This window comes from Argentina silus (genome assembly GCF_951799395.1).
Source record: "Argentina silus genome assembly, chromosome: 22".
Lineage (NCBI taxonomy): Eukaryota > Metazoa > Chordata > Actinopteri > Argentiniformes > Argentinidae > Argentina > Argentina silus.
Window position 1 is genome coordinate 9402263 of NC_139676.1, and position 26621 is coordinate 9428883.

General features: G+C 48.0%; 2 protein-coding genes across 3 annotated transcripts in view; both read right to left on the bottom strand.

Annotated features, from left to right (window-relative positions):
* LOC310821377 (adenylate cyclase 9) overlaps window positions 1-7221 on the bottom strand; it is a 23458-nt gene extending 16237 nt beyond the window's left edge. Inside the window, exon 1 of the mRNA XM_083693396.1 lies at window positions 5091-7221. Coding sequence (XP_083549522.1) covers window positions 5091-6984 — 1894 coding nt within the window. The 5' untranslated portion in view covers window positions 6985-7221. The remainder of the gene's footprint in view (window positions 1-5090) is intronic.
* Window positions 7222-12127: 4906 nt separating this feature from the next.
* On the bottom strand, window positions 12128-25291 carry LOC310821450 (sarcalumenin; the record flags this gene model as incomplete). Of its 2 annotated transcripts, none has more annotated exons than XM_083693491.1 (7): window positions 12128-12978; window positions 13187-13420; window positions 13683-13799; window positions 15049-15144; window positions 15936-16037; window positions 16959-18146; window positions 25222-25291. In XM_083693491.1, the coding sequence occupies 7 exons, from the start codon at window positions 25277-25279 to the stop codon at window positions 12128-12130; spliced, it is 2646 nt and encodes an 881-aa protein (XP_083549617.1). The 2 variants fall into 2 exon arrangements, with proteins under 2 accessions (XP_083549617.1, XP_083549616.1); XM_083693490.1 differs by having other exon boundaries at window positions 15936-16034; window positions 25222-25279.
* Window positions 25292-26621: the final 1330 nt, after the last annotated feature.

A 26621-nucleotide genomic window follows, 5' to 3' on the forward strand; every position in this document is an offset into this window, starting at 1 on the left:
GGATCAACACACTCAGCCTGAACACTGAGGTTGGCACTGGGAACCAGTCTGGATCAACACACGCCAGCCTGAACACTGAGGTTGGCACTGGGAACCAGTCTGGATCAACACACGCCAGCCTGAACACTGAGGTTGGCACTGGGAACCAGTCTGGATCAACACACTCAGCCTGAACACTGAGGTTGGCACGGGGAACCAGTCTTCTACCGGCTGGATCAACACACTCAGCCTGTTGAGGGGGACCTTTCACACCGGTGCGCAACAGGACATGATGTCACAGGAAGCTGCCACGGTGGGAATAGTTGGGATCAGAACTATTGCGGGAGGTTCTTGGCGAACACGTCTGCGCTCGTCTCGTCTGTGACCTCCACAATGGACAAGATGTTTGTTTTAGCTTGAGTCATTTGACACACATTTGACAGCTGGAGTTTCTGAAATAACATTCAAATACAGTACCAGTCAAAAGTTTGGACACAAACTTGCCAAGAGTGTGCAAAGCTGTCATCAAAGCAAAAGGTGGCTACTTTGAAGAATCTAAAATATAAAACATATTCTGGTTTGTTTGACACTATTTTGTTTACTACATAATGTACTACAGTCTGAACATGTGTTCCTTCATAGTTTTGATGTCTTTAATATTAATCTACAATGTAGAAAATAATAAAAAATAAAGAAAAACCACTGAATGAGAAGGCGTGTCCAAACTTATGACTGGTACTGTACGTCACAATATTTGACGCATCAAAATAATTATTTTAGAAATTCTCATGGGCCAGGCAGGAAGGAAACTTAGAATTACGACAGACTGACACACACACAGGCACACACACCTAGAAAGACTGGCCTGACCTGTCAAGCTGAGACAGTCAAACTGGGGTAAACAGCAGTTGACTCACATGGTTGGAATTCATCCATTCATCCAATTAATTAAAATGTGGGAATGTGTCGATAGTGCTCTGTAGTTAATAGTACTGCTTTCATAAAGAGACTCTTTGTTACTGTAGTTAAGCACAATGTACCAATCCTATGCTGTCAGTGTGTGTGTGTACAACTGGAACCTCATATACAGCAGGGATGGGCTGCCTTATCACTACAGGAACACACATCCCCTCCTCTCTCACACACACACACACACACACACACACACACACACACACACACACACACACACACACACACACACACACACGCACACGCACACGCACACCTGGTGGGATGAGCCCTGACTCAAATAACATGGGAGAGGGGGGGGGGGGATAATATAAGGAGAAAAGAAAAGATGAGGGGAGGGAGAGAGAGAAAGAGAAGAGAGGGGGAGGAGAGATAAAAGAGACTTATTAGCTCAGAGAAAGAGCAGACTACTTGATAGAGACACAGGCTCCCATTAGCAGTTGTTATGGGCCTCCTTCTGTGCTCTCTTAGTTCATTAGCAGGGGGGTGTTATTATTCATTCATTAATTAACCTAATCATGACAAAGTATCTCTCTCTCACACACACACACACACACACACACACACACACACACACACACACACACACACGGTGGGAGTAGGAGCCTCAATGAGAGGATGACTGAACAAAAACATAGATGAATATAATAGGGCCACACCATGCTAGGGCTAGCTACAGACAGCTGACACTATAGCTCATCTAGCCTAGCATAGCCTAGCGCCTCTACATGGAAGACAGCTGAAACTGTAGCTCATCTGGCCTAGCGCCTACGTAGAAGACAGCGGAAACTGTAGCTCATCTAGCCTAGCATAGCCTAGCGCCTCTCCATGGAAGACAGCTAAAACTGTTGCTCATCCAGCCTAGCATAGCATAGCGCCTCTACATGGAAGACAGCTGAAACTGTAGCTCATCTAGCCTAGCATAGCCTAGCGCCTCTACATGGAAGACAGCTAAAACTGTTGCTCATCTAGCCTAGCATAGCCTAGCGCCTCTACATGGAAGACAGCTGAAACTGTAGCTCATCTAGCATAGCGCCTACATGGAGGCCATAGTGTGGATGGCAGGCAGAGGAGCAGAACAGCAGCCGTGTGTCAGTATCATGGTAATCCCTAGGATGAGTGTGGTAAACCTCTCGTCTGCCCCCCCCCCCTCCCCCTCCCCCCCCCCCCCCCTCCCCCTCCAACAGGCTTAGCCGGCAGCTGCTGTCGACTGGCCTGGCTATTACACCGCTGGATCCCTCGATCACGCCATTTCTCTCCTCCTCTTTCATCCTCTGCTTTTTTTTTCCTCTGTCTAACTCTCCTGGGTGTCCCTCTGTGAGGTTATACAACTCTGACAGTTGTTTCTCTCTCTCTCTCTCTCTCTCTCTCTCTCTCTCTCCCTCTCTCTCTCTGTTGTTGTTGTTTTTCCTCTCCCTCTCTCTCTCTCCCTCCCTCCCTCTCTTTCTACCAGTTGTTGGCTGAGCTAAGCCGCCTCCTCTACTCTCTCCATCACTGTCTTTCTCTCCAGCCTCTCTATCCCTCTTTACTTTCTCATCGTCCTTCTACCGTGAGCCAGGAGAATAAAGGAATGCACTCTCTCCATCTCTCGCACACACGCACACGCACACGCACACACAGTTATAAACATGAGTCTGTCTGTTCCTGGAAAGCAGGACCACCTAGCTCTCCCGATTAGAGCTGCCCTATAACCCCCTCCAGTGACAGTGGGGGCTGTAAGCCAATCAGCAGAAAGCAGTGGAGTAGGGTTAAACAACACCATGTTGGGACACACAGGGGAAGGCCTCGGGCACCTCTCTCTGGCCTTGATTCTTCTCTCTAGTCTCTCACACAAACACACCCACAGAGACACATACACACAATAGTGTGTAGTGTATTATATGTGTGTGTGTGTGTGTGTGTATGGGGGGGGGGGGGGGGGGGGGGGGGGTAGTGTATAACAGTTCAGGGCCAGCCACACTAATCAAATGGGCTTCACCTTTGTGGGGTTGTTATGCGTGCCAAACACACAAACACACACACACACACACACACACACACACATAAACATGTATGTCTGTTCTCCTTGTTTCCTCTCCATCATCTTGATCTGCACTGATCTAAAAGTATAGGACAGGTGAAAGCGATAGAGTGGATCTGACTTCCGTACACTGACATCTGATCGTTTCACATTCATCACTGCAGATGTCCACTCAGACCGTTGGGAGGCCAGCCTAGCTCAGCACAGCTGCTGTTGACTGGTCTCTGCCTCTCTGCCATTTCCTCTGCATATCTGTGCGACACATTTTGATTTAGTCCAAACAAGTCTGCCCTAGGGTTCGGGCTTCCCACTCCCATGCACTCAGCCACAAAGGGAGATCTCAGGCCACACACACACACACTCACAAACAGACAGGCGCGCACACACACACACACGCACGAGAAACTGCTGAGGTGCCGCCCAACAATGCACCGCCCAACAATGCACACCAGTGCAAGGTTCAGGACTGAGTCTGCAGTACACAGATACACATAATACTGCTGATTTACAGTTTCACACAATGACTGTGCACAGCACAACACACACACACACACACACACACACACACACACACACACACACACACACAGTCTGAGAACCCAATGACCACATTTCCCACAATATGAGCGTAGGAAGCATTATCATAGAAGACATCCAAGCTGCCGAGACAAGCTAAACAAATATCCTGGCAGAAAATGCAACCCTCACCACCTGCGGTGAAATATGAGTGTGCTTAGGTGCAGAGAGACAGCAGAAAGCGAGAGAGAGAGAGAGAGAGAGAGAGAGAGAGAGAGAGAGAGAAGAGAGACAGCGACAAAAAAAGAGTGAGAGAATGATGGAGAGTTATCAGGGCAATCTCTGCCCCTATAAGCTCTATGGTAAAACCCTGAGTCAGAACTGAGTAATACATTAGTGTTGCATAACAGGCTACTGGAGGACAGGTGAGTCTCTGAGCAGAGGAGAGAGGGAGGGAGGGAGGGAGGGAGGGAGTGAGAGAGAGAGAGAGAGAGAGAGTGAGAGAGTGAGAGAGGGAGGTAGGAAGGGAGGGAGAGTGGCACAGAGGGAGGGAGAGGGAGAGAGAGAGATCTGGAAGTTCAATGAGGGGACAGAGGAGGGGTCAGGGGGAGGACACAGGTGAGATGGTGAGAGATAAGGGGACAGAGAGGAGGGGAATGGTTCTGATCCCCTTCCCATAGGGCAGAGAAGAGAGAGACTGGCAGACAGGGAAGGGGGATTAAGGGAGGGAGGGAGAGTGGCAGGGAGGGAAAGTGGCAGGGAGGGAGGGAGGGAGGGAGGGAGGGAAAGTGGCAGGGAGGGAGGGAGGGCGGGAGGGAGGGAAAGTGGCAGGGAGGGAGGGAGGGAGGGAGAGGTGTCTGTGTGAGAATCTCTTATAGCATCACCATCGTAAACAGTTCTATCTCATCTCTGATCTACCTCTTTAATCCTCGTCCTAGAATAGCTCTGATGAAACTGATTCAGACAATTTATAGCCTCTTCAGAGCGGACCTTTGATTCATGAACCCTCAAGGATGTTGACATGATAAGCATGACATACACACTACAGTATTAGTACACGTATTGTGTAATATATATATTTTTTCCCTTCTTCTCTCCTTTTCGTCCTCCCTTTTTCCTTCCTCGTCTCAGAAAGTCCTGCCTCGGCTCTCTTATCAGCTCCAATCTCCAGCTCAAACATGTACTGCCAACCACAACACCTGCGTACAAACGCAAAACTTGATATACAGTCAATCAACTCCACCAGGCGATACCAAACAGCCATCTCTGTGTGTTGTTGTTAGCTTCACCCCGTCTAAGGTAACAACACAGTGCCTTCACAAGAACTCTATGAACTCTATGATCTTTGGCTCCTCCTCCAATGTCACCAAGGTTTGAAAGACATTGAAAATACACATCTCTTGATCCTGATAGGTGCTTCTTGTAGTCTGTTATTGAACAGTTTGAAACTGAACTAACTGGTCCGACAGCCTAATCTCTGCTCTCATGCTCTAAATAGTCTCTTCATAATGTGTGGTTAGGAGTATGCCATTCAGGGTGCACAGACACAAGCATGCATCCCCTTTATGAGTCAAACTCTGGAGGAAGAGTGGAACCCCCTTACCTTTTAACTGCTCCACCACACTCTGACCCGCCCTCTCCGCAACCCTCCCGTCCTCCCGCTGGTAGCGGTCGTCAAGGAAACGGGCGGTGGCCTCTGACAGGTGCACCTTGCCCGCCATGCCCAGCTGTTCCATCAGGTTGGCCAGGTTGACGTCGTTGGACCACACGTCGAACTTGAACCGCTTCATCCCCAGGATGCCGCACAGCACCGTGCCTGTGTGGACGCCCACCCGCATGTCCACTGTCTCGCATGTCTCCTGGCAGAACTGCTCGATGGCCAGGATCATCCCCAGGCCCATCTCCACGCAGCAGTAGGCGTGGTCGGGCCGAGGCTCGGGGCAGCCGGCCACGCAGTAGTAGCAGTCTCCCAGGGTGCTGATCTTCTCGCAGCGCGTCAGCTCGCAGAGGTGGTCGAAGCGGCCGAACAGGTCGTTGAGGAGGCCCACCAGGGCGTGGGCCGACTTGTTGGCCGACATCTTGGTGAAGCCCACGATGTCGGCGAAGAGGATGCTGACGGGCTCCATGCGTTTCATGTTGAAGCGCCGGAAGATGATCTGGCCCCGGGGGATGGAGGTCTTCTTGCGCTTGTGGTGGCTGTGGTGGTTCTTGGGGCTGGCCGCGATGGAAGACGGAGCCCCCGTGGTGGAGATGGCGGTGGCAGAACAGGCCCCGGAAGAGTACCGTTTGCCGGAGCCCTCGCACTCCTCGTCGCCCTGCTTCATCAGTTCGTCGGCCACCCTCCGGGGCATGACAGAGTGGATCATCCTCTCCTTCAGGGCCTTCTCCACCTCCAGGTCCTTGCCGTGCATGATGGCCTGGCCCACCTTGAGGAAGGTGCTGCGGGACCTCACCTCCGACATGATGAACAGGTGGATGCCGATGACATGGGCGCATAGGTGGAGCAAGGCTTTGGCCGGGCCCAGCCAGCGCAGGGTGTCTCCGTCCCAACCTCCACCCGCGTCCTCCGGCCTCACCATACCCCCACTGTCCAAACCCCCGGCACCATTACTCCTTTGGAGCAGTGGCAGCCACCCTAGGGCCTCGAACAGGACAGAGTACAGCAGCCCCAGGAGAACCGAGGCATAGAGGCGCACGTGTAGGACACTGTAGAGCAGCAGCAGCACCTCCATACACAGAGAGAAGGTGCCCACGGGGGAGATGCAGGGAGCCTGGGGAGGGTCCACTCCGCCCGGGGAGCCTTGGAGGGTGAGGTTGCCCCCTCCTCCGGCCCACTCCAGGTCGGCGAAGCCCGCGGTCTGCATCTGGGGGGCTAAGGTGATGGCGAAGGTGGCAACGATGAGCAGTAAGGAGGCCTGGTTGTAGAGACGGGCGTAGGGCGGGGTCAAAGTGAAGAGGAAGAGGAGGAGGAGAAATAATAGGAAGGAGGCGGTAGGGGCCAGGAAGGTGACCGGGTCGCAGCGAGAACTGTTGACCCCGAAATACACCCCCCAGAAGAGTGCAGCGCAGGCCAGGTAGGAGAGGACGTATCGGAAGCGTCGTTGGGTCTGAGGGAAGCATCTCTCGCGACAAGCCTCCTCCAGGATAGGGGAGTCAAACTTGGGGTCCCAGCATTGAGCCGCCGACCTCTCAAACAGCTGGGGTACCTTTCTCTTTCTGCGCAGTCTGGTCATTATAGTCCTTCGCAGCCCAGACTCCCCAGAGCTACAGCTGGAAGAGATGCTGTATTTGCTGGGCTTTGGATCCACTTTAGTATCCCCACCGCCCCCACCACTGCTCGTGGCCCCGGGTGGATCATTCCGTTGTTGTTCATGCTGCTGCTGCTGCACGTGTGATGTGTTGTCGGTAATCCGCACTGTCACAGCACCATCTCCGCTGGAGTCGCAGCTCACCTCCGTGCCTTGCAGGAGAAGCTGCCGTTGTTGCGGCGAGGCCATGTTGGCTGTCGTGACGTGGGAGAAATAATAATATCGTATCAATGATGGCTGATGGCGCTCAGGAAATCAGATACTGAGTGAGTGAACATCTGGCGCGGGGGAAGAGACAGGAGCGAGGCTGAGGGCAACGAAAAAAAAAAAGGTGATCGGTATAATCACAACGTGCGCACAGAAACTACGTCTTTTCTACGCACAAGGTAGCCAAAAACACTCACTCATACAGAAGGACCGTTCCAGACTCTTGAGTAGTTCATTATCCGACCTCGTATTACGTCAGTACTCACATTCCATTTATTCATCTCTATGGGAGCTCTTGAGAGGTACAGTTCATCGTGTATTTTTTCTCCAGCTGCAATAAAAACACTGTCATCCGCTCCCTCTCTCCTATATTAACCATCCTTCCTGATAAGGAGTCTTTCATCACATAACGATCTCTCCGTTTGATATGGCTATCTGAGGCGAATGGATGACTGTTCAAATATTTGAATTCACCTTTCCCAACCGCGCAGTGTTTTGACACCGCCGCCGGTAACAGCTCGACTACTCTGCCTCGTCCCCAAAAGTATATGTCCTCCTCTCTAGTGAAATCTAAGTTCCCATTTTAATATTTCACACACCTATATAAGTGTTCTACTTTTACCAAGTTAAAAGCGTTTACTTCCCATAGCTTGTGTCTTGTTTTTGAAGTTGTATCCACAGTTGGTTGTCTGACTTATTCCAATAACGGGCTACATGTCATGGCAACAAAACTGCAACAAAAGTTAGTGTCCCTCTTATCTTCTCCAGACACACTCACAAAATAATCCCTTTTTGAGTTCCTTTCCCTTGAAAAGCGCATGCTATCTATTCTTTTTCCGTCTTGCATGGGTCAATGTTGAAAAGAATAACATTTCTGAACATTATTCTCCCCTGACGTCATCTGAAGACTCTGATGTAGGCCACTGCTAAGTAAATATGCAAAACGGAGGAATTATGGCTGTCGGTCCGCGACCACCCAAATCATCAGCGACCGTTAGCGGTCTGTCCCCTCTGCCTGGTTCAACAGGCGGCCTATTCCCACGGAACAGCCCCGTCCTTTCCTGACCTCCCTCTCCGGATCTCCAACGGGTTATATCCCCACTTCCAAGAGGGCAGATAATGAGTGTGTAATTTGAAGACGTAGAAGGACGTTTTAAATCAAGAAAGTGGTGCGCACGATGTGACAACTGGACACGATCACAGGCCTCTTCATATGTTGAACAGTCTCAAACTTATTATAATGAGTTGTCAAAACAGAAAGTAATAAGCAACCCTCATTAGCCTACTGAATAACAACATGCAACTGTCAAAATATGAAAAAAGGCTCCTGCTATACAAAACAAACTGAAGGTATTCCCCTAAGACATTCCTGTAGATGGTTGTATTTTAAAAAAATATATAGAGAGAGAGAATATCCAATGCAAATAGCAGCCAAATAAAAGAGAAATCTCAAAATATGAGACAGCACAAACGTCAACTAGGCAAAATGTTCCCTTCTGTGCCCAAAGCTTCGAAACTTTTTCCCAGGCCGTAGCCTATTTCCTTCGACTGCGGCAGGCAGGCAGACAGCAAACTCGTGGAGTCTGGAGTGCACAGGGGCTCTGTGAATTTCCTCCCCTTTGCATTCCCCGAGGACCCGAAATCCCATGAGAAGGGGAAAAAAAAAGATATCGTTGATCCCGTTTCCCTTATTCAATTAACAACGGAGACGGTACGCGGACGGTGCTGTCTTATCTCTTCATAAATTCCTTAAGTCTGGACAGTTCTAGTTTTCGCTTGCATGCATGTGCCCAACAACATAACACTGTGAGATTTCGCTGTGTTGCGTCCTCTTCCGTTCGGCGAGGGTTGCCTCCCTTTTTGCCCGACTGTAGCTCTGTTGTGTCAGGAGAGTAATATACTGAGTTTTAACTGTGTTTCTGCTTATCCAGGCGAAGACAACGCAGCACCCGTCGCTACCACCATCTTCCTGACTTCAGTCGGAAATTCTCCGCCTGGCGTGGGTGGGTGTCCAAAGTGGAGCGGGTGCGCTTCAGTCAGAAAAAAATACAGGGGAGGGGGATACCAGGGGAGCGCGCACGTAGAAATGTGTGTGGCAACGCGCACGCATTGAAGGGGACAACTATTGCTCATTAATAAATTCCAATGAGTAAGCTTGACATGGATGGGATGTAATCGTCTTTTACGCATTAGGGCTGTATTGTTTTCTAAAACGAAATAGCTCACACAAATTGAACACACACTCTAATTCTTCACTCTTATATAATATGTACTGTCATCAACTGTATTCGAGGGCATACATATTAGGCAGACAGACCTAACTTGTCTGGGTGGTTCCCATAATACAAACAGTGATACTGATCTCCCAAATGGAAGACCCAAGCATCTACCATTAGGCCGAGAGGACATCCTCAAGGTTCTAGGGTGACACTTGAGTTCATATGTCTCAGACAGGGCCATACCATGATTCCAAATCACCTCCGCTACATATTGATAGCAGGCACATGGATAGAGGAGATTGCATTAGAGGGAACACAATGTGACCAACATATGGTCTGTTTCCATATTCCTCAACAAACCTTTGTCTTATGTAGCCGATCCTGCAGGAATGATAAAACCTACACTTTGAATCCAATAAAAAGAGAGAGAGACAAAAGAAAGAAGGGAGGGAGAGAAAAAAAAGAAGAGACGGAGGTTGTCAGGACAGCTTCTATAGTTTACCGCCTTGATAAAACCACGAGTCACTCTCAGGTTGGGGTCAAGGGTCATTGCACACAATGCACAGGAGCATCGGCACTCCCTGTGCCGCCAGGTATGACGGTACCAACACACACGTGTATGGAGCATGTGGACATACATATGTATGCGTGTGCTTTGTATGACAGGTGGGCTGAAACACTCAGTCATTCATACAAGAACAGAGGACTGACACATGATAATACTCACCTCAGTGAGAATCCTTTGTGGGGAGTTGTTAGGCACGAGGTGTGTGTGTGCGTGCGTGCGTGCGTGCGTGCGTGCATGTGTGTGTGTGTGTCGCTCAGTTAGCAGCCCTGGTCAGGTTTAGGCAAGTGATGTCACAAGGAACACAGAGTAGAACTTGAATGACAGATACCTTAAAAGTCCACACCCTTGTAATGTTCGGTGCTCTGAGTAGACATTGTTTCCACTTAACACTTAACCGGGATCTGTTTATACAACCCCTATCCTAACCATAACCATTTGAGGGGAAGTGTGAAAAACTGACCTCAGATCAGCACCTAACAGAATCTTCATCCCAGGGTTTGGCAACCCTGCTCAATATGCTTTGAGATGTGTCACTTAATTGCTTCAGTGGAGTTCACACCCAAATCTGTAATCCTTATAATGTAGGGATTAAAAGGACTGGGAGGCACACCTATGCAAATAACTTAACTGATGCAATCATGGCTCTACAGTGTAAGTGCTTGCTTCTAAGTGGTACTTTGACATTTAAAAATCGATGAATCTGTGGTAACTTTATTGAGAGGGATAAGACTTATTTGCTCATGATTTAAGTGGATAAACGTCCAACCCTAACCCTTCTTTTTTAACTATACTAGTTAGGGAGCTGAGTATAACCTTTTAGATTAATCTGTTAGTAACACACCTACAGTATGTCACCGATGCTTTGGGAAATGTTGCATTTTAAATCAAATTGGGTATTTATGGTGATGTCTGTGCTTTCATTGTCGCTAGCTGTGGGAGGTGAGATGTGTTAAAATGGAGTCTTATTATTTTTAGTCACATTTAATGTGGCCAAAGGTCCAGACATCAGTTAGACGCCGTTTCCTTCTCTGTTAATCGTTTCCATAGACTTCAATTGAGTTGAGGCGCTCCCTGGTGGCTATTTGGTGCTGCTGCATGTCTCCAAAAGATTATTATAAAAAAGCATCAAAATTCTACAGATTTTGAAAGAACTGTAGACTTACGTCTGCTTATAATCAAAGGTAAAACTTCACATTTTGTTGCCCTTAGACCTGTGTCATAGTGGTGTCATTACACTAGTAACAACATTGTACTAATGTGGTTACATGGTGATTTAGCATTCCTTCAAGAGGTGTGTGGTATCTGTAGTAAAGCAGGTTGATGTAACCTACCTGTGTGTGTGTGCGTGTGTGTGTGTGTGTGTGTGTGTGTGTGTGTGTGTGTGTGTGGGTTAGCACTCTCTTAGCACACACACACACCCCTCCCTGTGTATTTGGCCCAGATTTACAAACCCCAAATATCCACTCCTTCACACGGTAACAAGCGAAACATATGAATAATTCACACCAGGGCCAGAAATTGGAGCAAAACTAAAGTTGGGGTCTATTTCGTTTCCCTTTTTTCTCAAAGAAACCACGCAAGAATCTCAGTCGCAAGGGGACCTGAACATACAAGGAAAAATACATCTTTAATGACACTGCCATCTTGACATGCAGCATACTGAGGTAAAGCAACATGGAAAGGCAAAGCCTGTCGGCATCAAATGTACAAATGCGTTCTTACACGGCAATGACACACTAACAGAGATGTGGTCTACTTTATTGTAACTCAGAAGACTACAACATGTTCTACTTTACTGTAGGAAGAGTGCAACTGATATAGGCCTATTCAGACTCTTTGAAAACAACAAAAAAGACAATATAATAGTAGTATTTTTGAACTCAGAGAATTAGCTGCTGGTACATTTTGTCCCTGTCTAAGGATAAAGAGAATAAATAAAACACAAACCTCGCAAAACAAACAGAAATAAAACAACAAACCCTTTGTTTGTATTCCCTGTTTCGTTCACATGCGTGGTAGCTGAGGGTGAAAGTCTCTGATTGGATCTTCTTGAACTCTTCCCTTTTTTTCACTGTTGGATATCGAGTTTTACTACCGCCCTGTACTCCCATTCACCCAACTCTGTACATCTTACCCCCCTCTACCCTGCCTCCCCTCCATCCCTCCATCCCTCCATCCCTCCATCCATGTCCCCCGTGTCCAGTCCAGACAAACAGAATGGGACTATCCCAGGGCAGCTTCTGGCTTCCGCCTTCCGCCACCTCCGTTCTCTTCACTCCTCCTCCCCCCCCCTCCATCCATCCATCCATCCCTCTCTCCACTCCTCCCTCTCCTCCACTCACTGCTTCCGCCAGCGGTTCTTGGGCTTCTCCTCACAGTCGGGGCCTTTGCAGGTGCCGGGGAGAGGAGGCGGTGGTGCGGGCGCAGCCTTGACCGGGGCGGGTGAGTTTGTGTCCTTCCCTAGGCTGCTGAGCAGGGCGGGCAGATCCACGGTGATAGCCTTCTCTATCTTCTCCAGCAGACAGCCTCCTGACCAGCTGCAGTGGTGGGACAGCTGCTTGAACCCACCGGGGGGGTTGACGCCGAAGAAGTCCTGGTAGGCCGCTTTGTCGGGCAGGTCAAACTTACTGATGTTGGTTTTGGCCAGGATGGACTTGAAGATGTAGAACTTGTCCGGGTCGGAGACGATGTCGCGGAACACCTCGTCAGGGTCGCTGAACCAGCCCAGCTTGTCGTGGTACGTCTGGAGGTAGCGGTCGACCAGGAGAGCGTGGATCCGGACGCGGATGGCGTGCTGGCGGACGAAGGCGATCTTGTTCTCCAGCTGATTCTCGATCACCTGGTTGAGGTCTTCCAGCAGGGACGTCTCCTCGCGCATGAAGAGGTCACGGCTGGTGTCGGCGGCGTAGTCCACGGGCCAGAAGGAGCTGACGTAGACCCTGGGAGGCTCCGTCACGTTGATCAGCGGCGCCATGCTCCAGAAGAGGGCGCCGTAGACGCGCATCAGGTCCTGGGTGGCCAGGTTGTCGGCCTTGTTGAGGATGATGCGGATCTGCGACTCGCGGCCCTTCATCTGCTTGAAGAGCATCTCCAGCTCCCCGCCCACGTCCAGCTTGGTAGGGTCGAACACCAGAAAGATCAGGTCGGCCCGGTCGATGAACCACTGGCAGACCTCGTTGTACGGGTAGCCTGGGCAAGAGAGAGGGGGCGATTGACCAATCAAAGACTGTTTTGCTTGAGGATGTTTTTTGTTGTTGTAGGTGTGTGGTTTTATCCATGAAACTTGTCTGTGTGCGTAAAGTGAATGTGCCTGTGTGTGTGTGTGTGTGTGTGTGTGTGTGTGTGTGTGTGTGTGTGTGTGTGTGTGTTCCAGTGTGTGTGCTTTTTCTCTCCCCACCTCTCTCCTGCTGTTTGCGATTCTCGATGATGCCCGGCGTGTCCACGAAGGTGACTCTCTCCAGCAGCTTGTGGGGCATCTCGATGCCCACCAGCTTCTCTAGGAAGCCCTGGCCAAACTTCTCCAGGGGGGAGAAGCCTCGCGAGCTGTCAGCTGCCATCACGATGCCCTCCACCGTGCGGGGTTTCTCCCCATGCATCACCACCGTGTACTCAGAGGTGGTAGGCTCAGCACCTAGGAGAGAAGGAGAGGGAGAAAGAGAGAGAGAGGAGAGAATGACAGAGAGAGAGAGAGAGAGAGAGAGGGAGGGAGGGAGAGAGTGAATGTTAAATGTAGAGAATTAATGTGTGTTGGATTACGTATGAATGTCAAAACGAGTGTGTTTAACAGCCTATACATATAGCACTCCATGCATTACAATGAGTCTGTCCTCCGATTTCTACCTCTACCAGCCTCCCCTGGTATACAGGTAGAAATAGAGTAGGGTGGTGTTTACCTGTGTAGAGCTCTTGGCCGGTACCATGCACACCCAGGAGGTAGTTGATCATGGAGGACTTGCCCACACTCCATGGACCCAGGAACAACACCATGGGCTTGGAGGTGATCTCTCCATCTGTGGAGGAGAGAGAGAGGGAGGAGAACAGAAAGAAAGAAAAGAAAGAAAGAAAGAGAGAGAGAGTCAGAAAAAAGTGTGCGAGACGGAATGAAAGAGAGAGAGAGACAGAGAGAGAGAGAGAGAGAGAGAGAGAGAGAGAGAGATTGTGAAAGATTGTTTGAATCTCTCTAGAATATGATTCACTGTCTGTCTGTACCACACGGGGGCGTAAGTTGCTTGTATCACAACATGGAGGCTTATCCTCCAAATCCATTTCCATCATGGAGGAAGGAAACTGCCCCAAAGCTCTAAGCGTGGTTTTAGTGAGCCTGACCACACAAACAAAGCTGTATTCATACAAGGCCTCTGGGGGGGGTTACTCGGTGCATGCAACAATGTAAACATGTAAACGGCTGCACTGCACTTGAATTGATTATTGTCAGGTGTACAGTTCTCCCTAAAAAGGGTTAGGGTTAGGGTTAGGGTTAGGGTTAGGGTTAGGGTTAGCCAGTTTTGCTTCCTGGCAGTTTTGCTTCCTGGCTGTCGACAGATTTGATTAAGAGCAATTCTTAATCAAATGTGTCTACATTTAGTTTGACTCAGTAGCAACAAAGCCGGTGAAGGGGGTTTGGAGGGTTATATTAACAGGTTAGCCAAGTCACACTTAGAAGCTCTGTAGCTGTATGAAAATACGTCACAGCATTTGGGGAAATCGTTTTAGGAGGAGCTAAGAAAATATAATGCATCGCCCAAAATACACATACTTCGACCTAAATGGCAATGTTCTGACTTTAATCATTGTGCAATAACATTGTGCAGCACCAGGATGCCATATATCAGCAAAAAAAAATGTCAAAATGACTAATGTTGGCCTTTAATGTGTTTATTTATTTTGTTGGCCCTTCATCGTTCCGTGCGTGAGAGTGGCTGAGTTTCTCCAGGCAAAGGTGCTGTGGTCGTTTGGAAAGCTGGGCTACAGATGAAAATCCACGTGAATGGCAGTGTCTGCAGGCACAGTTGGTTACTAACAACAGTGCCGGTTTTTATTTTGTTTTTGTCTTGTGAACAATGTGGCATTGTTCAACGCAGAAACAGTTTGGTAGCGCGGCCAAATGGTTACTACTATACCTGTCTGAAACAGAAATAGAGTTAATAATAATATTGTGTATGTGCAACGGGTGGTGATGAGAGCATAGAAAATAATGCTGGTTTATTGAATGTCATATGGGGATTAATAAAAGATAGTGTAATCTAATGGGAGTGTTACCTGTGACCTCGTGCGTTCTGAGCTCGTTGTACTTATAGACCTGCTCCATGGGCTTGATGGCTGAATGGTAGACTTGCTGCAGCTTCTTCATGGCAGCTGGACGGCAGCAGGAGAGAGGGATGAGGAGAGGAAGAGAGAGAAAGAGGGGGTGGGGTGAGAGAAATGTAGATGAGGAGAGGAGAGGAGGCGAGTGGAGAGGAGGGGATGAGAGGAGAGGAGAGGAGAGAAGAGGATTGGAGCACTATAGAGGGCACCATGAATGAATCAACCTGACTCAAGAGGACAATGAGGCTTTCATTTACAGACCAGAGCAGTGTGTATATTTACTTTGATTAATCACTTCCCCTAGGGGTCATACTCACTCACTCACGCACTCACGCACGCACGCACACACGCACGCACGCACACACACGCACACACACACATGTCGCAGTCCTGCCCACATCTTGAAACAATTTTCGGAATAATGTCTGCCGAAAACCTAAAATAGCTTTTTAGCTTTTACCAAACACCCCTTCCCAATCCCATCCACCCTCTCCAAGTCACATATATAAACACATCTGGGTTTGTCGCTCAGGAAAGGTCACTCAAAACCTTTGGTTAACAGGACCATAGTAAGTAAAATCATATGAACATTGATTCCATACCAGCTACAGCTTTAAGGTTTCCCTTTTCATCAAGAGAGGAGGTACTAGCTACTATCTCTATGGCTAATGTGTTTAATCGTATCTATATGGAGGTCAGTGGAGGCTGGTTGAGGTACGCATAGGAGGACGGGTCATTGTAATGCATTGAATGGAATAAGGAATGGTATCAAACACGTGTATTTGATTCCATTCCTCATTTCATTCCACCAGCCTCCTCTGCTCTTCCTCTTCACTCCTTACCTGAGAACTCTGCTGAGGGTTCTGAAGTGGCCAATCGCAGCGTCTCATCGATGTGGGAGCGGTCTCTCAGTGCCGGGCCCGCCGCTGCCTCCTCCTGTGCTGCTGATTGGAGGAACAACCTGTCAATCAACTGTAAGGCCATCAGACCCACGATCTATTTAGATAGTGACAGGCAGGGCTAGGAGGTTACCCTGACCCTGTGCCCTGACCCTGTGCCCTGACCAGTAAAAACCTTGTGCTTGTGCAAGCAAGCACAGTCCCGAACCAAACATGCTTATGTAAAATGTAGGACATTCACAATCTCTTCAAAAGCCTGACACCAAATTTTAGCCTTGTTGTCAGTAGAAGTAAAACACAGATGACATTGACACAAAACAAAGACATAATCCTTGATTTCCTGCCATGAAACAGTCCTGAGTGACCAGGCCATCTGCCCGGAGCTGTGGCCATATTGTTATATCAGTGTCCATCCATCTATCTCTCCCCTTCCTTCTCTATTTCTGTCAGCTTATTTCGAGCCCTGGGGTTATTCCTGAAGCCCCTTTAGCCACTCATATCATGTTCTGGGGCATGGCACGGGTCGGAGAGAGAGAGCCAGAGAAAGAGCCAGAGAGAGAGAGGGGAGGGAGGGAGGGAGGGAGGGAGGGAGGGAGGGTGAGAATAAAAGAGGGGGAACAAGACACTTTAAGACTCAGTCGACGTCGTTTATAGCGTTGTCAACACGCTTAAAGCTTCCTGATTACAGTAGCGCTGGCTCTATTTGAAGAACCGTGGTGAAAACAGGGGACAGTAATAACAGGGCCCCAAGGAGCTGTTTAAACCACCCATTTAAGAGAAAATGAGTTCTCCAGCCAGTTCTCCAGCCATTTTAGACCCGTGAGAAATCACATTTTGCATTTCTGTGGCCTGATTTGTTTTCTTTTGCCTCAACGTGACATTAACAGATAAGCCATTAGTATAAATACATGAGCATATAATGTAGATTATAGTTCTACACAAACAATGCATAACTGTCGTCCATACCTTTCACTGGTGCCTCTGCCGTCTCCTCCGCCACTACGTCCTCTATGGTTACCTCCTCAACCACCGCCTCCTCAACCACCGCTTCCTCAACAACAGCTACAGGTGCCACCACCTCCTCCACCACAGGTGCCACCACCTCCTCCACCACCACAGGTGCCACCTCCTCCAACACCTCCTCAGGAGCAGCCTCCTCAGCCACCTCCTCAACAGGCAGGACCTCCTCTACAACAGCCACTTCTTCCACAGGTTCTGGAGCTTCTTCCTCTACAATGGACTCGGGTTCTGGCTCGGGTTCTACGGCCTCCTCTGGAGCTGGTACCTCAGGTTCTGGTTCTGGCTCGGCCACCACCTCTGCTTCTTCTTCTAGTGCTTCCTCCTCAGCTGCAGCAGCTTCCTCCTCAACCTCCTCTGCGAGGATGACCTCCTCCTCCAGGGAGGCTTCAATAACCTCCTCTACAGCTGCGACCTCCTCCACTAGCGCCTCCTCTGGTGCTGCCTCCTCCTCAGTAGTGTCCTCCACAGCAGGTTCCTCCACTGTTTCCTCCACTGCTTCCTCTGCAGCAGGCTCAGCCTCTGCTTCCTCCTCCTCTGCAGCCTCTTCTTCCTCTTCTTGTGGGACTACTTCCTCCTCTACCTCCTCTTCCTCTACAACCTCTCCAGCAACAGGCTCAGCTTCCTCGACTTCCTCTTCAGGTGAGACGGTTTCCTCTTCGTCTTCCTCCTCTGACGCTTCAGCCTCCACCGCAGGCTCAGGTTCGGCCTCTTCCTCAGATGCCTCCTCCTCTTCCTCAGCTGCCTCCTCCTCTTCCTCAGCTGCCTCCTCCTCTTCTGCAGCTGCCTCCTCCTCTTCCTCCTCCTCTACCACCTCTTCCTCCTCCTCTACCACCTCCTCCTGTGAAGCCTCCTCTTCTTCTTCATCACTCCCTACATCCTCCCCGGATAGAGCCTCTTCAGCGGAAACTGCCTCCTCCTCCTCCTCTTCCTCTTCTGAGGACGCAGGCTCCTCCGACGTGTCCAGGGCCGGGGTGGGGTTACAGGAACAGACCCCGCTCTCCGGGGCTGGGGTGTCGTTGGAGGTGCTTTGGCTGGTGGGGTCACATCCGCAGACGAACAGGTCCCCCTCGGGCTGCTGCAGCTGCAGACGCACCAGGGGCTCCTCATCGTGGCTGGAGGCCTCTGCCACCAGCTCTGCAGGGACAGGGAGGAGCAGGGTTTAGACTGGTCATCACTGGATGGCCATATTAGAAAAGATGGTAACGCATAACGTAAGTGTGCTTATACCACTGTGGAATTACTGTTACTGTGTAAGTACAGTGTGACAAGAACTGTAATTAGTCATTACGACACTGCATTTACAGCAAGAACCCTAATCATCACCGTAACACACTGCATAAGTACAGGGTACAGTGAGTATGAGTGATAACAACACTTATTAGACTATACTTACAATTGTTATTACATAGTAATTACGAGCACTGTAACATAAATTATGACCCGAAAGACAAATACTGTATGGGTAGCCTGCCTGCTCAACAAGGGAGGAAGCAAATGAACAACATAGATGTCCATTTCACCCAATAAAACTGGAGACTTGTACACTGTTGTCACTGTAAAACACTGATTTTATACAGATGAAATACTAATACATGTGTTGTACTAATTAAACTGTTAGGATACTGTTAGATTAAATCATTGGGACACACAAATCTAATTGTAAGCACAAAGGTGATTATACAGCACTGAAAGTCTACATGGATAAGATTGGATGGACAGATACTCAGTTGTTACTGATAAACCCACTCTTGTACTTTATTACCTAAATAGTTGTATTCATTATTCTAGACATTTGTACACCCATCATTTATTTTCCTGCATCAACGCCTGACCAGAACAGACACTGAGTGTAAGTCAAGGGCAGATTGAATGCTTGACACCCTCTCAAATTGTCCGACTCAGATTTCAGCTCCTTCAATGGTAGTCTCTCGAGGGAAGTGCCTACTTGAATGGCGATGCTTAGGCATAATGAGGACTATTTGAAGGAAGTAGTCATACAGTACTGTACACTACAGACACCGCCAGTGTCAGACAGGAAGGTGTCACTAATATGACCTGAAGTAGTCTGATAGACTGCATAGTCTGCATCTACAGTACTGTATCATCACATTTAGTTTAGATTCCACATAATGATAGATTATAACTAATGTTACAAAATAGCTTGGATTCGATTCTTATATCACTATCAGGGGAGGCTGGTGGACGTAGAACACGTGTTTGATACCATTCCTCATTCCATTCCATGCATTATAATGAGCTACCTCCACCAGTCTCGACTGATCACTACTTGGACATGTTTACCAGTGGAATCAATTTTAGAATGTTTCAGTTACAAATTGCAAATTGCTTATTCTAGATCGCAAATTCATCCAAACTTTGAAGTGTCCACAAGTTTCAAGTTGATGACTAAGTCTCATCTGAATAGGGAACTACATTGATAAACCCACAATAACATGCATGTGGTTACAGAATCTCACACACATAGGCCTACACGTGATCAGGTATCATTATTACACCCCCCAAAATGGTTTTGTTTAGAGTTGCCATGGTTTCAAAACACGTCTAGATGTCTAGAACGGGGACTCCCTCTCTGTTACCCAATCCTCCAAATACACGCCCGTGGACCCAAAGGACCACAATGTTCGAGGAACACAACACTATGACCTCTCTGTCTAATTATACCAGCCTGTGAGGTCTTAGCGGGAGGTCAGGACAATCTAAAGAACGTAGTTGGACAAAGTGTGGTAGTTGGAAGCTAAATGTATGTCTGCAGTTCGTGTTTCACGGTGGTGGTGGTGGTGTGTGTGGATCGGGTTTTCGTCATGGACAGCTGCAGTGTGATTCTCACCTTCACAATTGCTGGCTAGGAAGAACTGGTACATTCCCATTGCCCACCACTAGCTTTCTATGCTAAAGGCTAACATAGTGGTATGGTAACGCAGGTCTTTAGGTGTGCATGCTAAAATGTCTACACATGCCAACACACTCACGACTAGCGCATGGCTTTGATTACAATCTCCAGAGTCGTCAGCATGCAGAAATGCTAAAAGCCATCAGCCAATGTCACTTTTAATTGTGGACTTGAAAATGCGCCGCAAAGCCCAGCGAGCTAAGACCTCAAGCGAAGATCAGTCGCATGGGACTAAACACACATTGATCCAATGGGCAGGGCGGAAAAGCTTAGCGCTCATCTGACTGTCCATGGTACAGACAGGACTCTGAGTTCTCTCTGTACTCTCCCCAATGACGGCTCTGTTCTCCTATTCTGGGATGTGATTCACATGTAAACAATTTAGTGCTCATGATGTCGGTCGTCACCTCTGTGGCTGAAAGCTATGTCCATTTATCACCTCCTCTGGGCATTGTCAGCATTAGTGACCAGAAAACACTGTGGACATTCCATACAAGTGCATGCTGTCGTGCGTAGTGTAGTTTACATCTGTGAGTGTACCCTTTAATAGGCACACTTTACTTGACATTGCGTGGATTGGTCTTTTACTGAACAAATGACACCGCAATTGCATGGTATAATTGTGTGTACATAATTACACACACCAATTAGGTAGAATTAATTCAATAGGCTCCACACAGGCGGTGGTGATATTTGAGGCTGTTTGTTTATTCAGTTCTCTAGCCAGTGTGTTATTAAGAAGTGCATCACAAACCACGAGCTCCGAGAGCCTTTTGAAGATGCCTTCACTTCAAACGTGCCATTCACATGCTGTTTTGGGATGTAATGTGATATTTAATTCAACACTGTGATATGTTTTGTCTGTACCCCTTCTAGCATAACTGCGTGTCGCCTCCAATCAGATAGCAGTACTCCAAAGAGAGGCTGGAAAAGGCCACGGGTATCAAGAATGTCATGGGAGGACATTGCGCAATGTGAGCTCTGTTAAACGCCACAGAAAGTCACATGGATTTCCAGGGCTCTGCTCTCAGATCTCTGGGACAAGGAGAGGGCATCACTGCTTGACCAGGGCTGCATCTCAATAGTCTAAAATTGCTTCCTCACTGGTCGCCTTTCCTCCATTTGCTCTGACACATAAATGAACGGAACAGGCGTCTTATTCCTGGTGGGCCGTATTATCCTCATCCATCCATGTCAAATCAGCGCGGATATGTAAGAGAGGGAAAGAAAGCCATTTCAGACTATTGAGATGCACCCCAGAACCCCATGTCCTGTACTACCAGTCTCCTGCAGACAGGGGGTGGTAACAGAGCTAAAATTAGTCTCTTGGCAGGAACCTCTCTCACCCTTGGCATTCAGTGTGGCCCTTGGCTCACTAACCCGTGCTCGTAAAGAGCGTCACAGCCAGACTTAAGTGTACCTTAGGTGTCCCTAATTGAGTGAAACAAACGAGACGGGGGTGGCGCGTGGGCGGCAGGGGGATTGTAGGGGAGGGGGGGGGGGGCAATTGCTCTCTCTGCCACTCTGGCCAATGCTGCTTGGATGGTGTCCACACACAGGCATAGTGAGAGAGCATCGTCTGCACTGTTACATGGAGCAGGTCCGCCAGCCAAGATTCTTAAGGGCAATGGCGTCGTCAGGTTACCAACAACAACTGACGTTACGTAACGGGGGTCACTGAATTACGACTGTTTGTTTGTTTATGTTTATTATAATGTATATTATGTCTATATTATGACTGTATCAAGTAAAGGCAAGATACTATAGCCGAAAAAACAGGAAGTCAGACTACTGTAATAGCACTTTTTCAACCAATGAGGTAATTTCCAACAGAAACAGCAAGTTAAGAAATTGACATGAAGGGTAAAGTTATCACCACTTTATGACATATCCAAATAAGAAGTAGAATATTCCATTTGAAAGTCTATTTTCTATTAGAAGTTAAATAAAGATATATAAGTATCAGCTATAGAAAACTATAGCTGTGGGAATTAGGTGGGCTTACAGTTTGCTTATAGAGGGTAAACCCAAGGGATCATTTTCTCCTGCTGGTAGCAGCCAAGTAGCCAAATTGAATTATAGTTAATGTGGTTATGGAGAGGTCCTGGGAGGGGGAGAATGGGAGAAACTCATATGGGAATGATCACCAGGGCTTTTCCCCTATAAGCGCAGAGAGATGACTGTACTTAATCATGATTCAGTGGTAGACAGAGAGAGAGACAGAGAGAGAGAGAGAGAGAGAGAGAGAGAGAGCAAGGGAGACACACAAGCAAGTATGTATTACATACAGTGGTAGTGAATGTTGGACCACAAGCTTTGACAGCTAATAACTGCCTGTACGTACTGCTTATGTCACAAATAAACTCTGCTCAGTTGCAGGATACTGATCTACCACAAATCTAGCCTGCAACCTAAGACTCAACTTTGTGCATGTCATAATTGCACCATCACCATCTTAAATATAGATCGGCCATTATTACACTGTTATGCCTCTGTTATGTAATGTGCAGGACTGGAGAGGGAGCCTGATGGTTCTCCAGCCCTTAGGCCCTGATGGGCTGTAGGAAGGCCCAGGGACAGTGCATCAAAGTGGGGATGGAGAGGGACAGGTGCCTGGGCCCTGGGTGCTGCCTGCTGGTCCCGTCTCGGGGACAGAAATAGCGCTACAATGAATCAGGGGGGCAGAAATCTAGGGGGGGATAATTCCACTTCTATTTTCAGTAAGAGTGACGTTGCCCTTCCCAGCGATTGTTACCAGGGCAAGCCACCATCGACTTCTATTGCACATTGTCACAGCAACTTTCTGTCTTATGCACACACACGCACACGCACACGCACACACACACACACACACACGCGCACACACACACACACACGCACACACACACACACACACACACACTAGCGCCACAGCTGCTATCACTCCGGCTCTGTCACTATCACAATTTATTTCCGTCTTGCCATCCATATAGGGCCATCCATTATCTGAAATGGGGGGGGGCCTTCACTGTCCAACAGGCTGCTACTGTATCCTGCTATATTGTATATCCCGCCCCCCCCCCCCCTTCCTCTGTCTGGTTTAGCACTGGGGCTTCCCCTACACATGGGCAGCCATCTTTTTCCAGCTGCAGCTTATCGTCGCCAATACAGACAGAGCTACAACAAACACAAGCAGGTCACTGCAGTGGCTCTCTTTGAGAGGATGAATGGCAGTTGCTTGTGGTTATTGCACGTTTGCAGACCTTGCAGAGTGTAGTCTTTGGAAACCCCCGTGCTGCAACTCACACAACTGCCAGCAAACCAACAACCAACACGTTGCAGGTATAAAGTGCCATGAGTGTGTATGTGTGGTGACGTTGCACACACTGGAGATGAGTATGTTCCTGTCAGTCTTAAAGGGACCGCCGGTCTCTCTCTGTGGCATCGGTCTTAAAGGGATGGCCGGTCACTCGCTGTGGCATCGGCCTTAAAGGGATGGACGGTCTCTCTCTGTGGCATCAGTCTTAAAGGGATGGATGGTCTCTCTCTGTGGTATCAGTCTTAAAGGGATGGATGGTCTCTCTCTGTGGTATCAGTCTTAAAGGGATGGCCGGTCACTCTCTGTGGCATTTGTGTGGTGTCTGATTACTGTATGGACACTGACTAGAGTGAGCCATCTGACTACGGAAGCCTAGAAGGCGCTCCGAGCCCTCAGTCACAAGGACAGGCAAGGGTAACCCTTATAACAGTCAGTCTTGAACACACACACACACACACACACACACACACACACACACACACACAATCAACTGACTGCACAGACAGAGAGCCAACCAATTGATCTTTACAGGTCCTCCTTCAATCCATCAAACTTACAGTACACTACATAGGAAGAATTCTAAACTGCATAGTCAAGTTGCAGACAATACAACACACAATGCTACAATATCAAATCATTTAAAAAAAAGACCTCAACAATTCAGTGGTAGACAGTATCTCTGAGAACACATCAGACGGCAGAGCGCCTAGTTGGAACACAAAGGTCACAGTGTTAAATGAACAAGCAAGCTGCCATAGACTGACAATGAATACAGCTGATCCACTAACATTTTAATTTGAGAGTCCTTTCAAATTCACTGAGCACAATCAATAGTATAGACTATGGGAGTAAATCCAAGTGAAACAAGTAAGTGAATTGTAAGTGCGTTGCTGTGTCTCCAATGATTCCCTCCCCAGGCAAGGCGAGTGGAGACTTTCCATCAGCTGGTGTCACGCTTCAACACTGACATTTCCACCTCAAGCCAAGAGACTCTGAAGCACAATCATAGGTTAGGTTGGGTTGGTGTGTGTGTGTGTGTGTGTGTGTGTGTGTGTGTGTGTGTGTGTGTGTGTGTGTGCGCGTGCGTGTGTGTTTGACAGCCAAATCAAACTGAACTGTCAGTATTACACCCTCAAGCAGTCAATTATATTTTCATTCAATCAATCAATGCAAGTCAACGTCATTCCCCTGAGGAGACAGTCCTTGCATCTTAGATGCATACAGTACATATACAAGTGGAGGCTGGTGGAGGTAGAAATCGGAGGATAAGCTCATTGTAATGCATGGAATGGAATGAGGAATGGTATCATATCATTCCTCATTCCATTCCATGCATCACAATGAACCTGCCCTTCGATTTTCTACCTCCACCAGCCTCCACGGCGACAGTCTCAATGCCGCCATGCTTCACAATGGCTGGGGACAGCATCTCAACCAACCAGGACTGGTTCCCCCACAGTAAAATCCCTTCTCAGATTTGACACTTGGCATGAATAAGGCCGCAATAAACTAGTAATAACTGTAACAAGCAGCATGTCAGTCCATGAACGTCAACGCTAAAGGTTTGATACCAGCAGCACACTTGCATCTGCTAAAGCTGCATTACCGTGTTACTGCCAGTATCCTGAAGTTAACACTCGACATGCAGCTCTGTAATGTCTACCTAGTCAAACTAAGGATGCAAGAGACAGTGTTCATCATATCCATATTCAATACTGAACACACTAAAACTATGAATAGGTTCAGCAGCTACTCTGGGCTAATCCTATGGAGCGGAATATTACAGATCACTCAGAAATGGACTGCACTGGTCAGGCCAGATAAGCTACAGTATTATGCAGTTCAACAATGCAATGCTATGCAACATTCTACACATTGCACCCCACTGAAAACTGATGAGCCCCTAATCTAGATCTAACTGCACCTAAGCAATTCCACACTTGTTGTCTACCCCCCCCCCCCCCCAAAAAAAAAAAACACAACCCCAGGCCAGACCTTACCTGCAGTGGCCAGGGCCAGCAGAGAGAACAAGCAGCATACTGAGACCAGAGGCTTCATTTTGGCTGCCAGGGGCCGACCGCCTCTCTCACTGGCTATATATACCCCCCCCCCCCCCCCCACCAGGATAAGGTCAAAGGGCGTGCCAAGGTGGGAGGGGCCTGGCCTGGGTGTCACAGCAACCGTACCCTTGTCGGCCATTCCGTGTCAATGCAGCTGGCTGGTCCAATCAGGGTTGGGAACGGAAGGGGCAAGGAAGCAGGAAGAGTTTGACCAGTCATGTTACTTACTGTAGCCTCTGTACTGCTGTAGTTCTTGTTGGTATGAGTGTTTGGGTTATATATCATTCATCATGTCTAGGAAAAATACTTCCATTCGATATTTCAGTTGTTACTCACAGTGATAACAGCAACAATACTGCTGAGTTGGTATATTGTTATTTTGATTTGACAGTATTAGAGCGCATCGATAGATAATATCATTCTTAAAGTGATTTCTAACTTAACTTCTTTATGGGGGATGAGGTTTAATTGAGATGTCATCACCACATCAATCTAGAGGTGCTGTCACCCCACACCTTTAAAAGATGAAAGAAGAACTGTGGGACAAGTGTTTGTCTGTCATTAATCGTATCTGAAATACGAGCCTTCGAGGCAGCAAAGTTCTTCTAAGAACAGCACCACCTGGTGGGCAAAAAGGGAACATAGCAACCCTGAAGGACGACGCTCCACTATTGATTGACCATAGTTTTTCATTTATCCACAAAAACAAAACTGAAGTCAATTAAGTATCAAAAAACAAAGTACAAATTTTATTGTTTTTTTCTTTCTTTACAAAGGTCTGTTTTCCCAAGTTTTTTTTTTTTTTCTTAACAAAATATAACAGCTTCTCATCGACCTGGACTGACCAAAGAAATCAAATTGCAAGAAATATAAAAAGGTTTGTAATTAAAAATGGGACATGGGAGGATGGAGTAGAGAGAGACAGAGGGGGGGGGGGGGAAGAGGAAGAGAGAAGTAGAAATTAAAAGCTTATAAAGGAGACCAAAAACACAGCTGTTCGGTTTAAGTCGCAGCAAAGAGCTTCATAAACATAGTAAAAATCTTCATCATCGTTGATTCAGGCAGTACAGAACAGCAAGTGCTTCATATCATTAACCTCTCCGGTACACCACAGCAGTGCTGAAATATGATGCACACATCTAGAGTATAAAAAAAAAACATAAAAATAACAGAATGACAATGAAAAATGTAAGCTGCTCACTATGATGAGTGAGTCAACACTATTCTAACCATTTTTGAAGTTAATTCTCAGTCTACTAGAGTAGCTAGTTTCCCCTCCGACACGACCGCAGAAACAGAGAAAGCGTCATCACCGATGACTCGAGACAGACACACCAGTA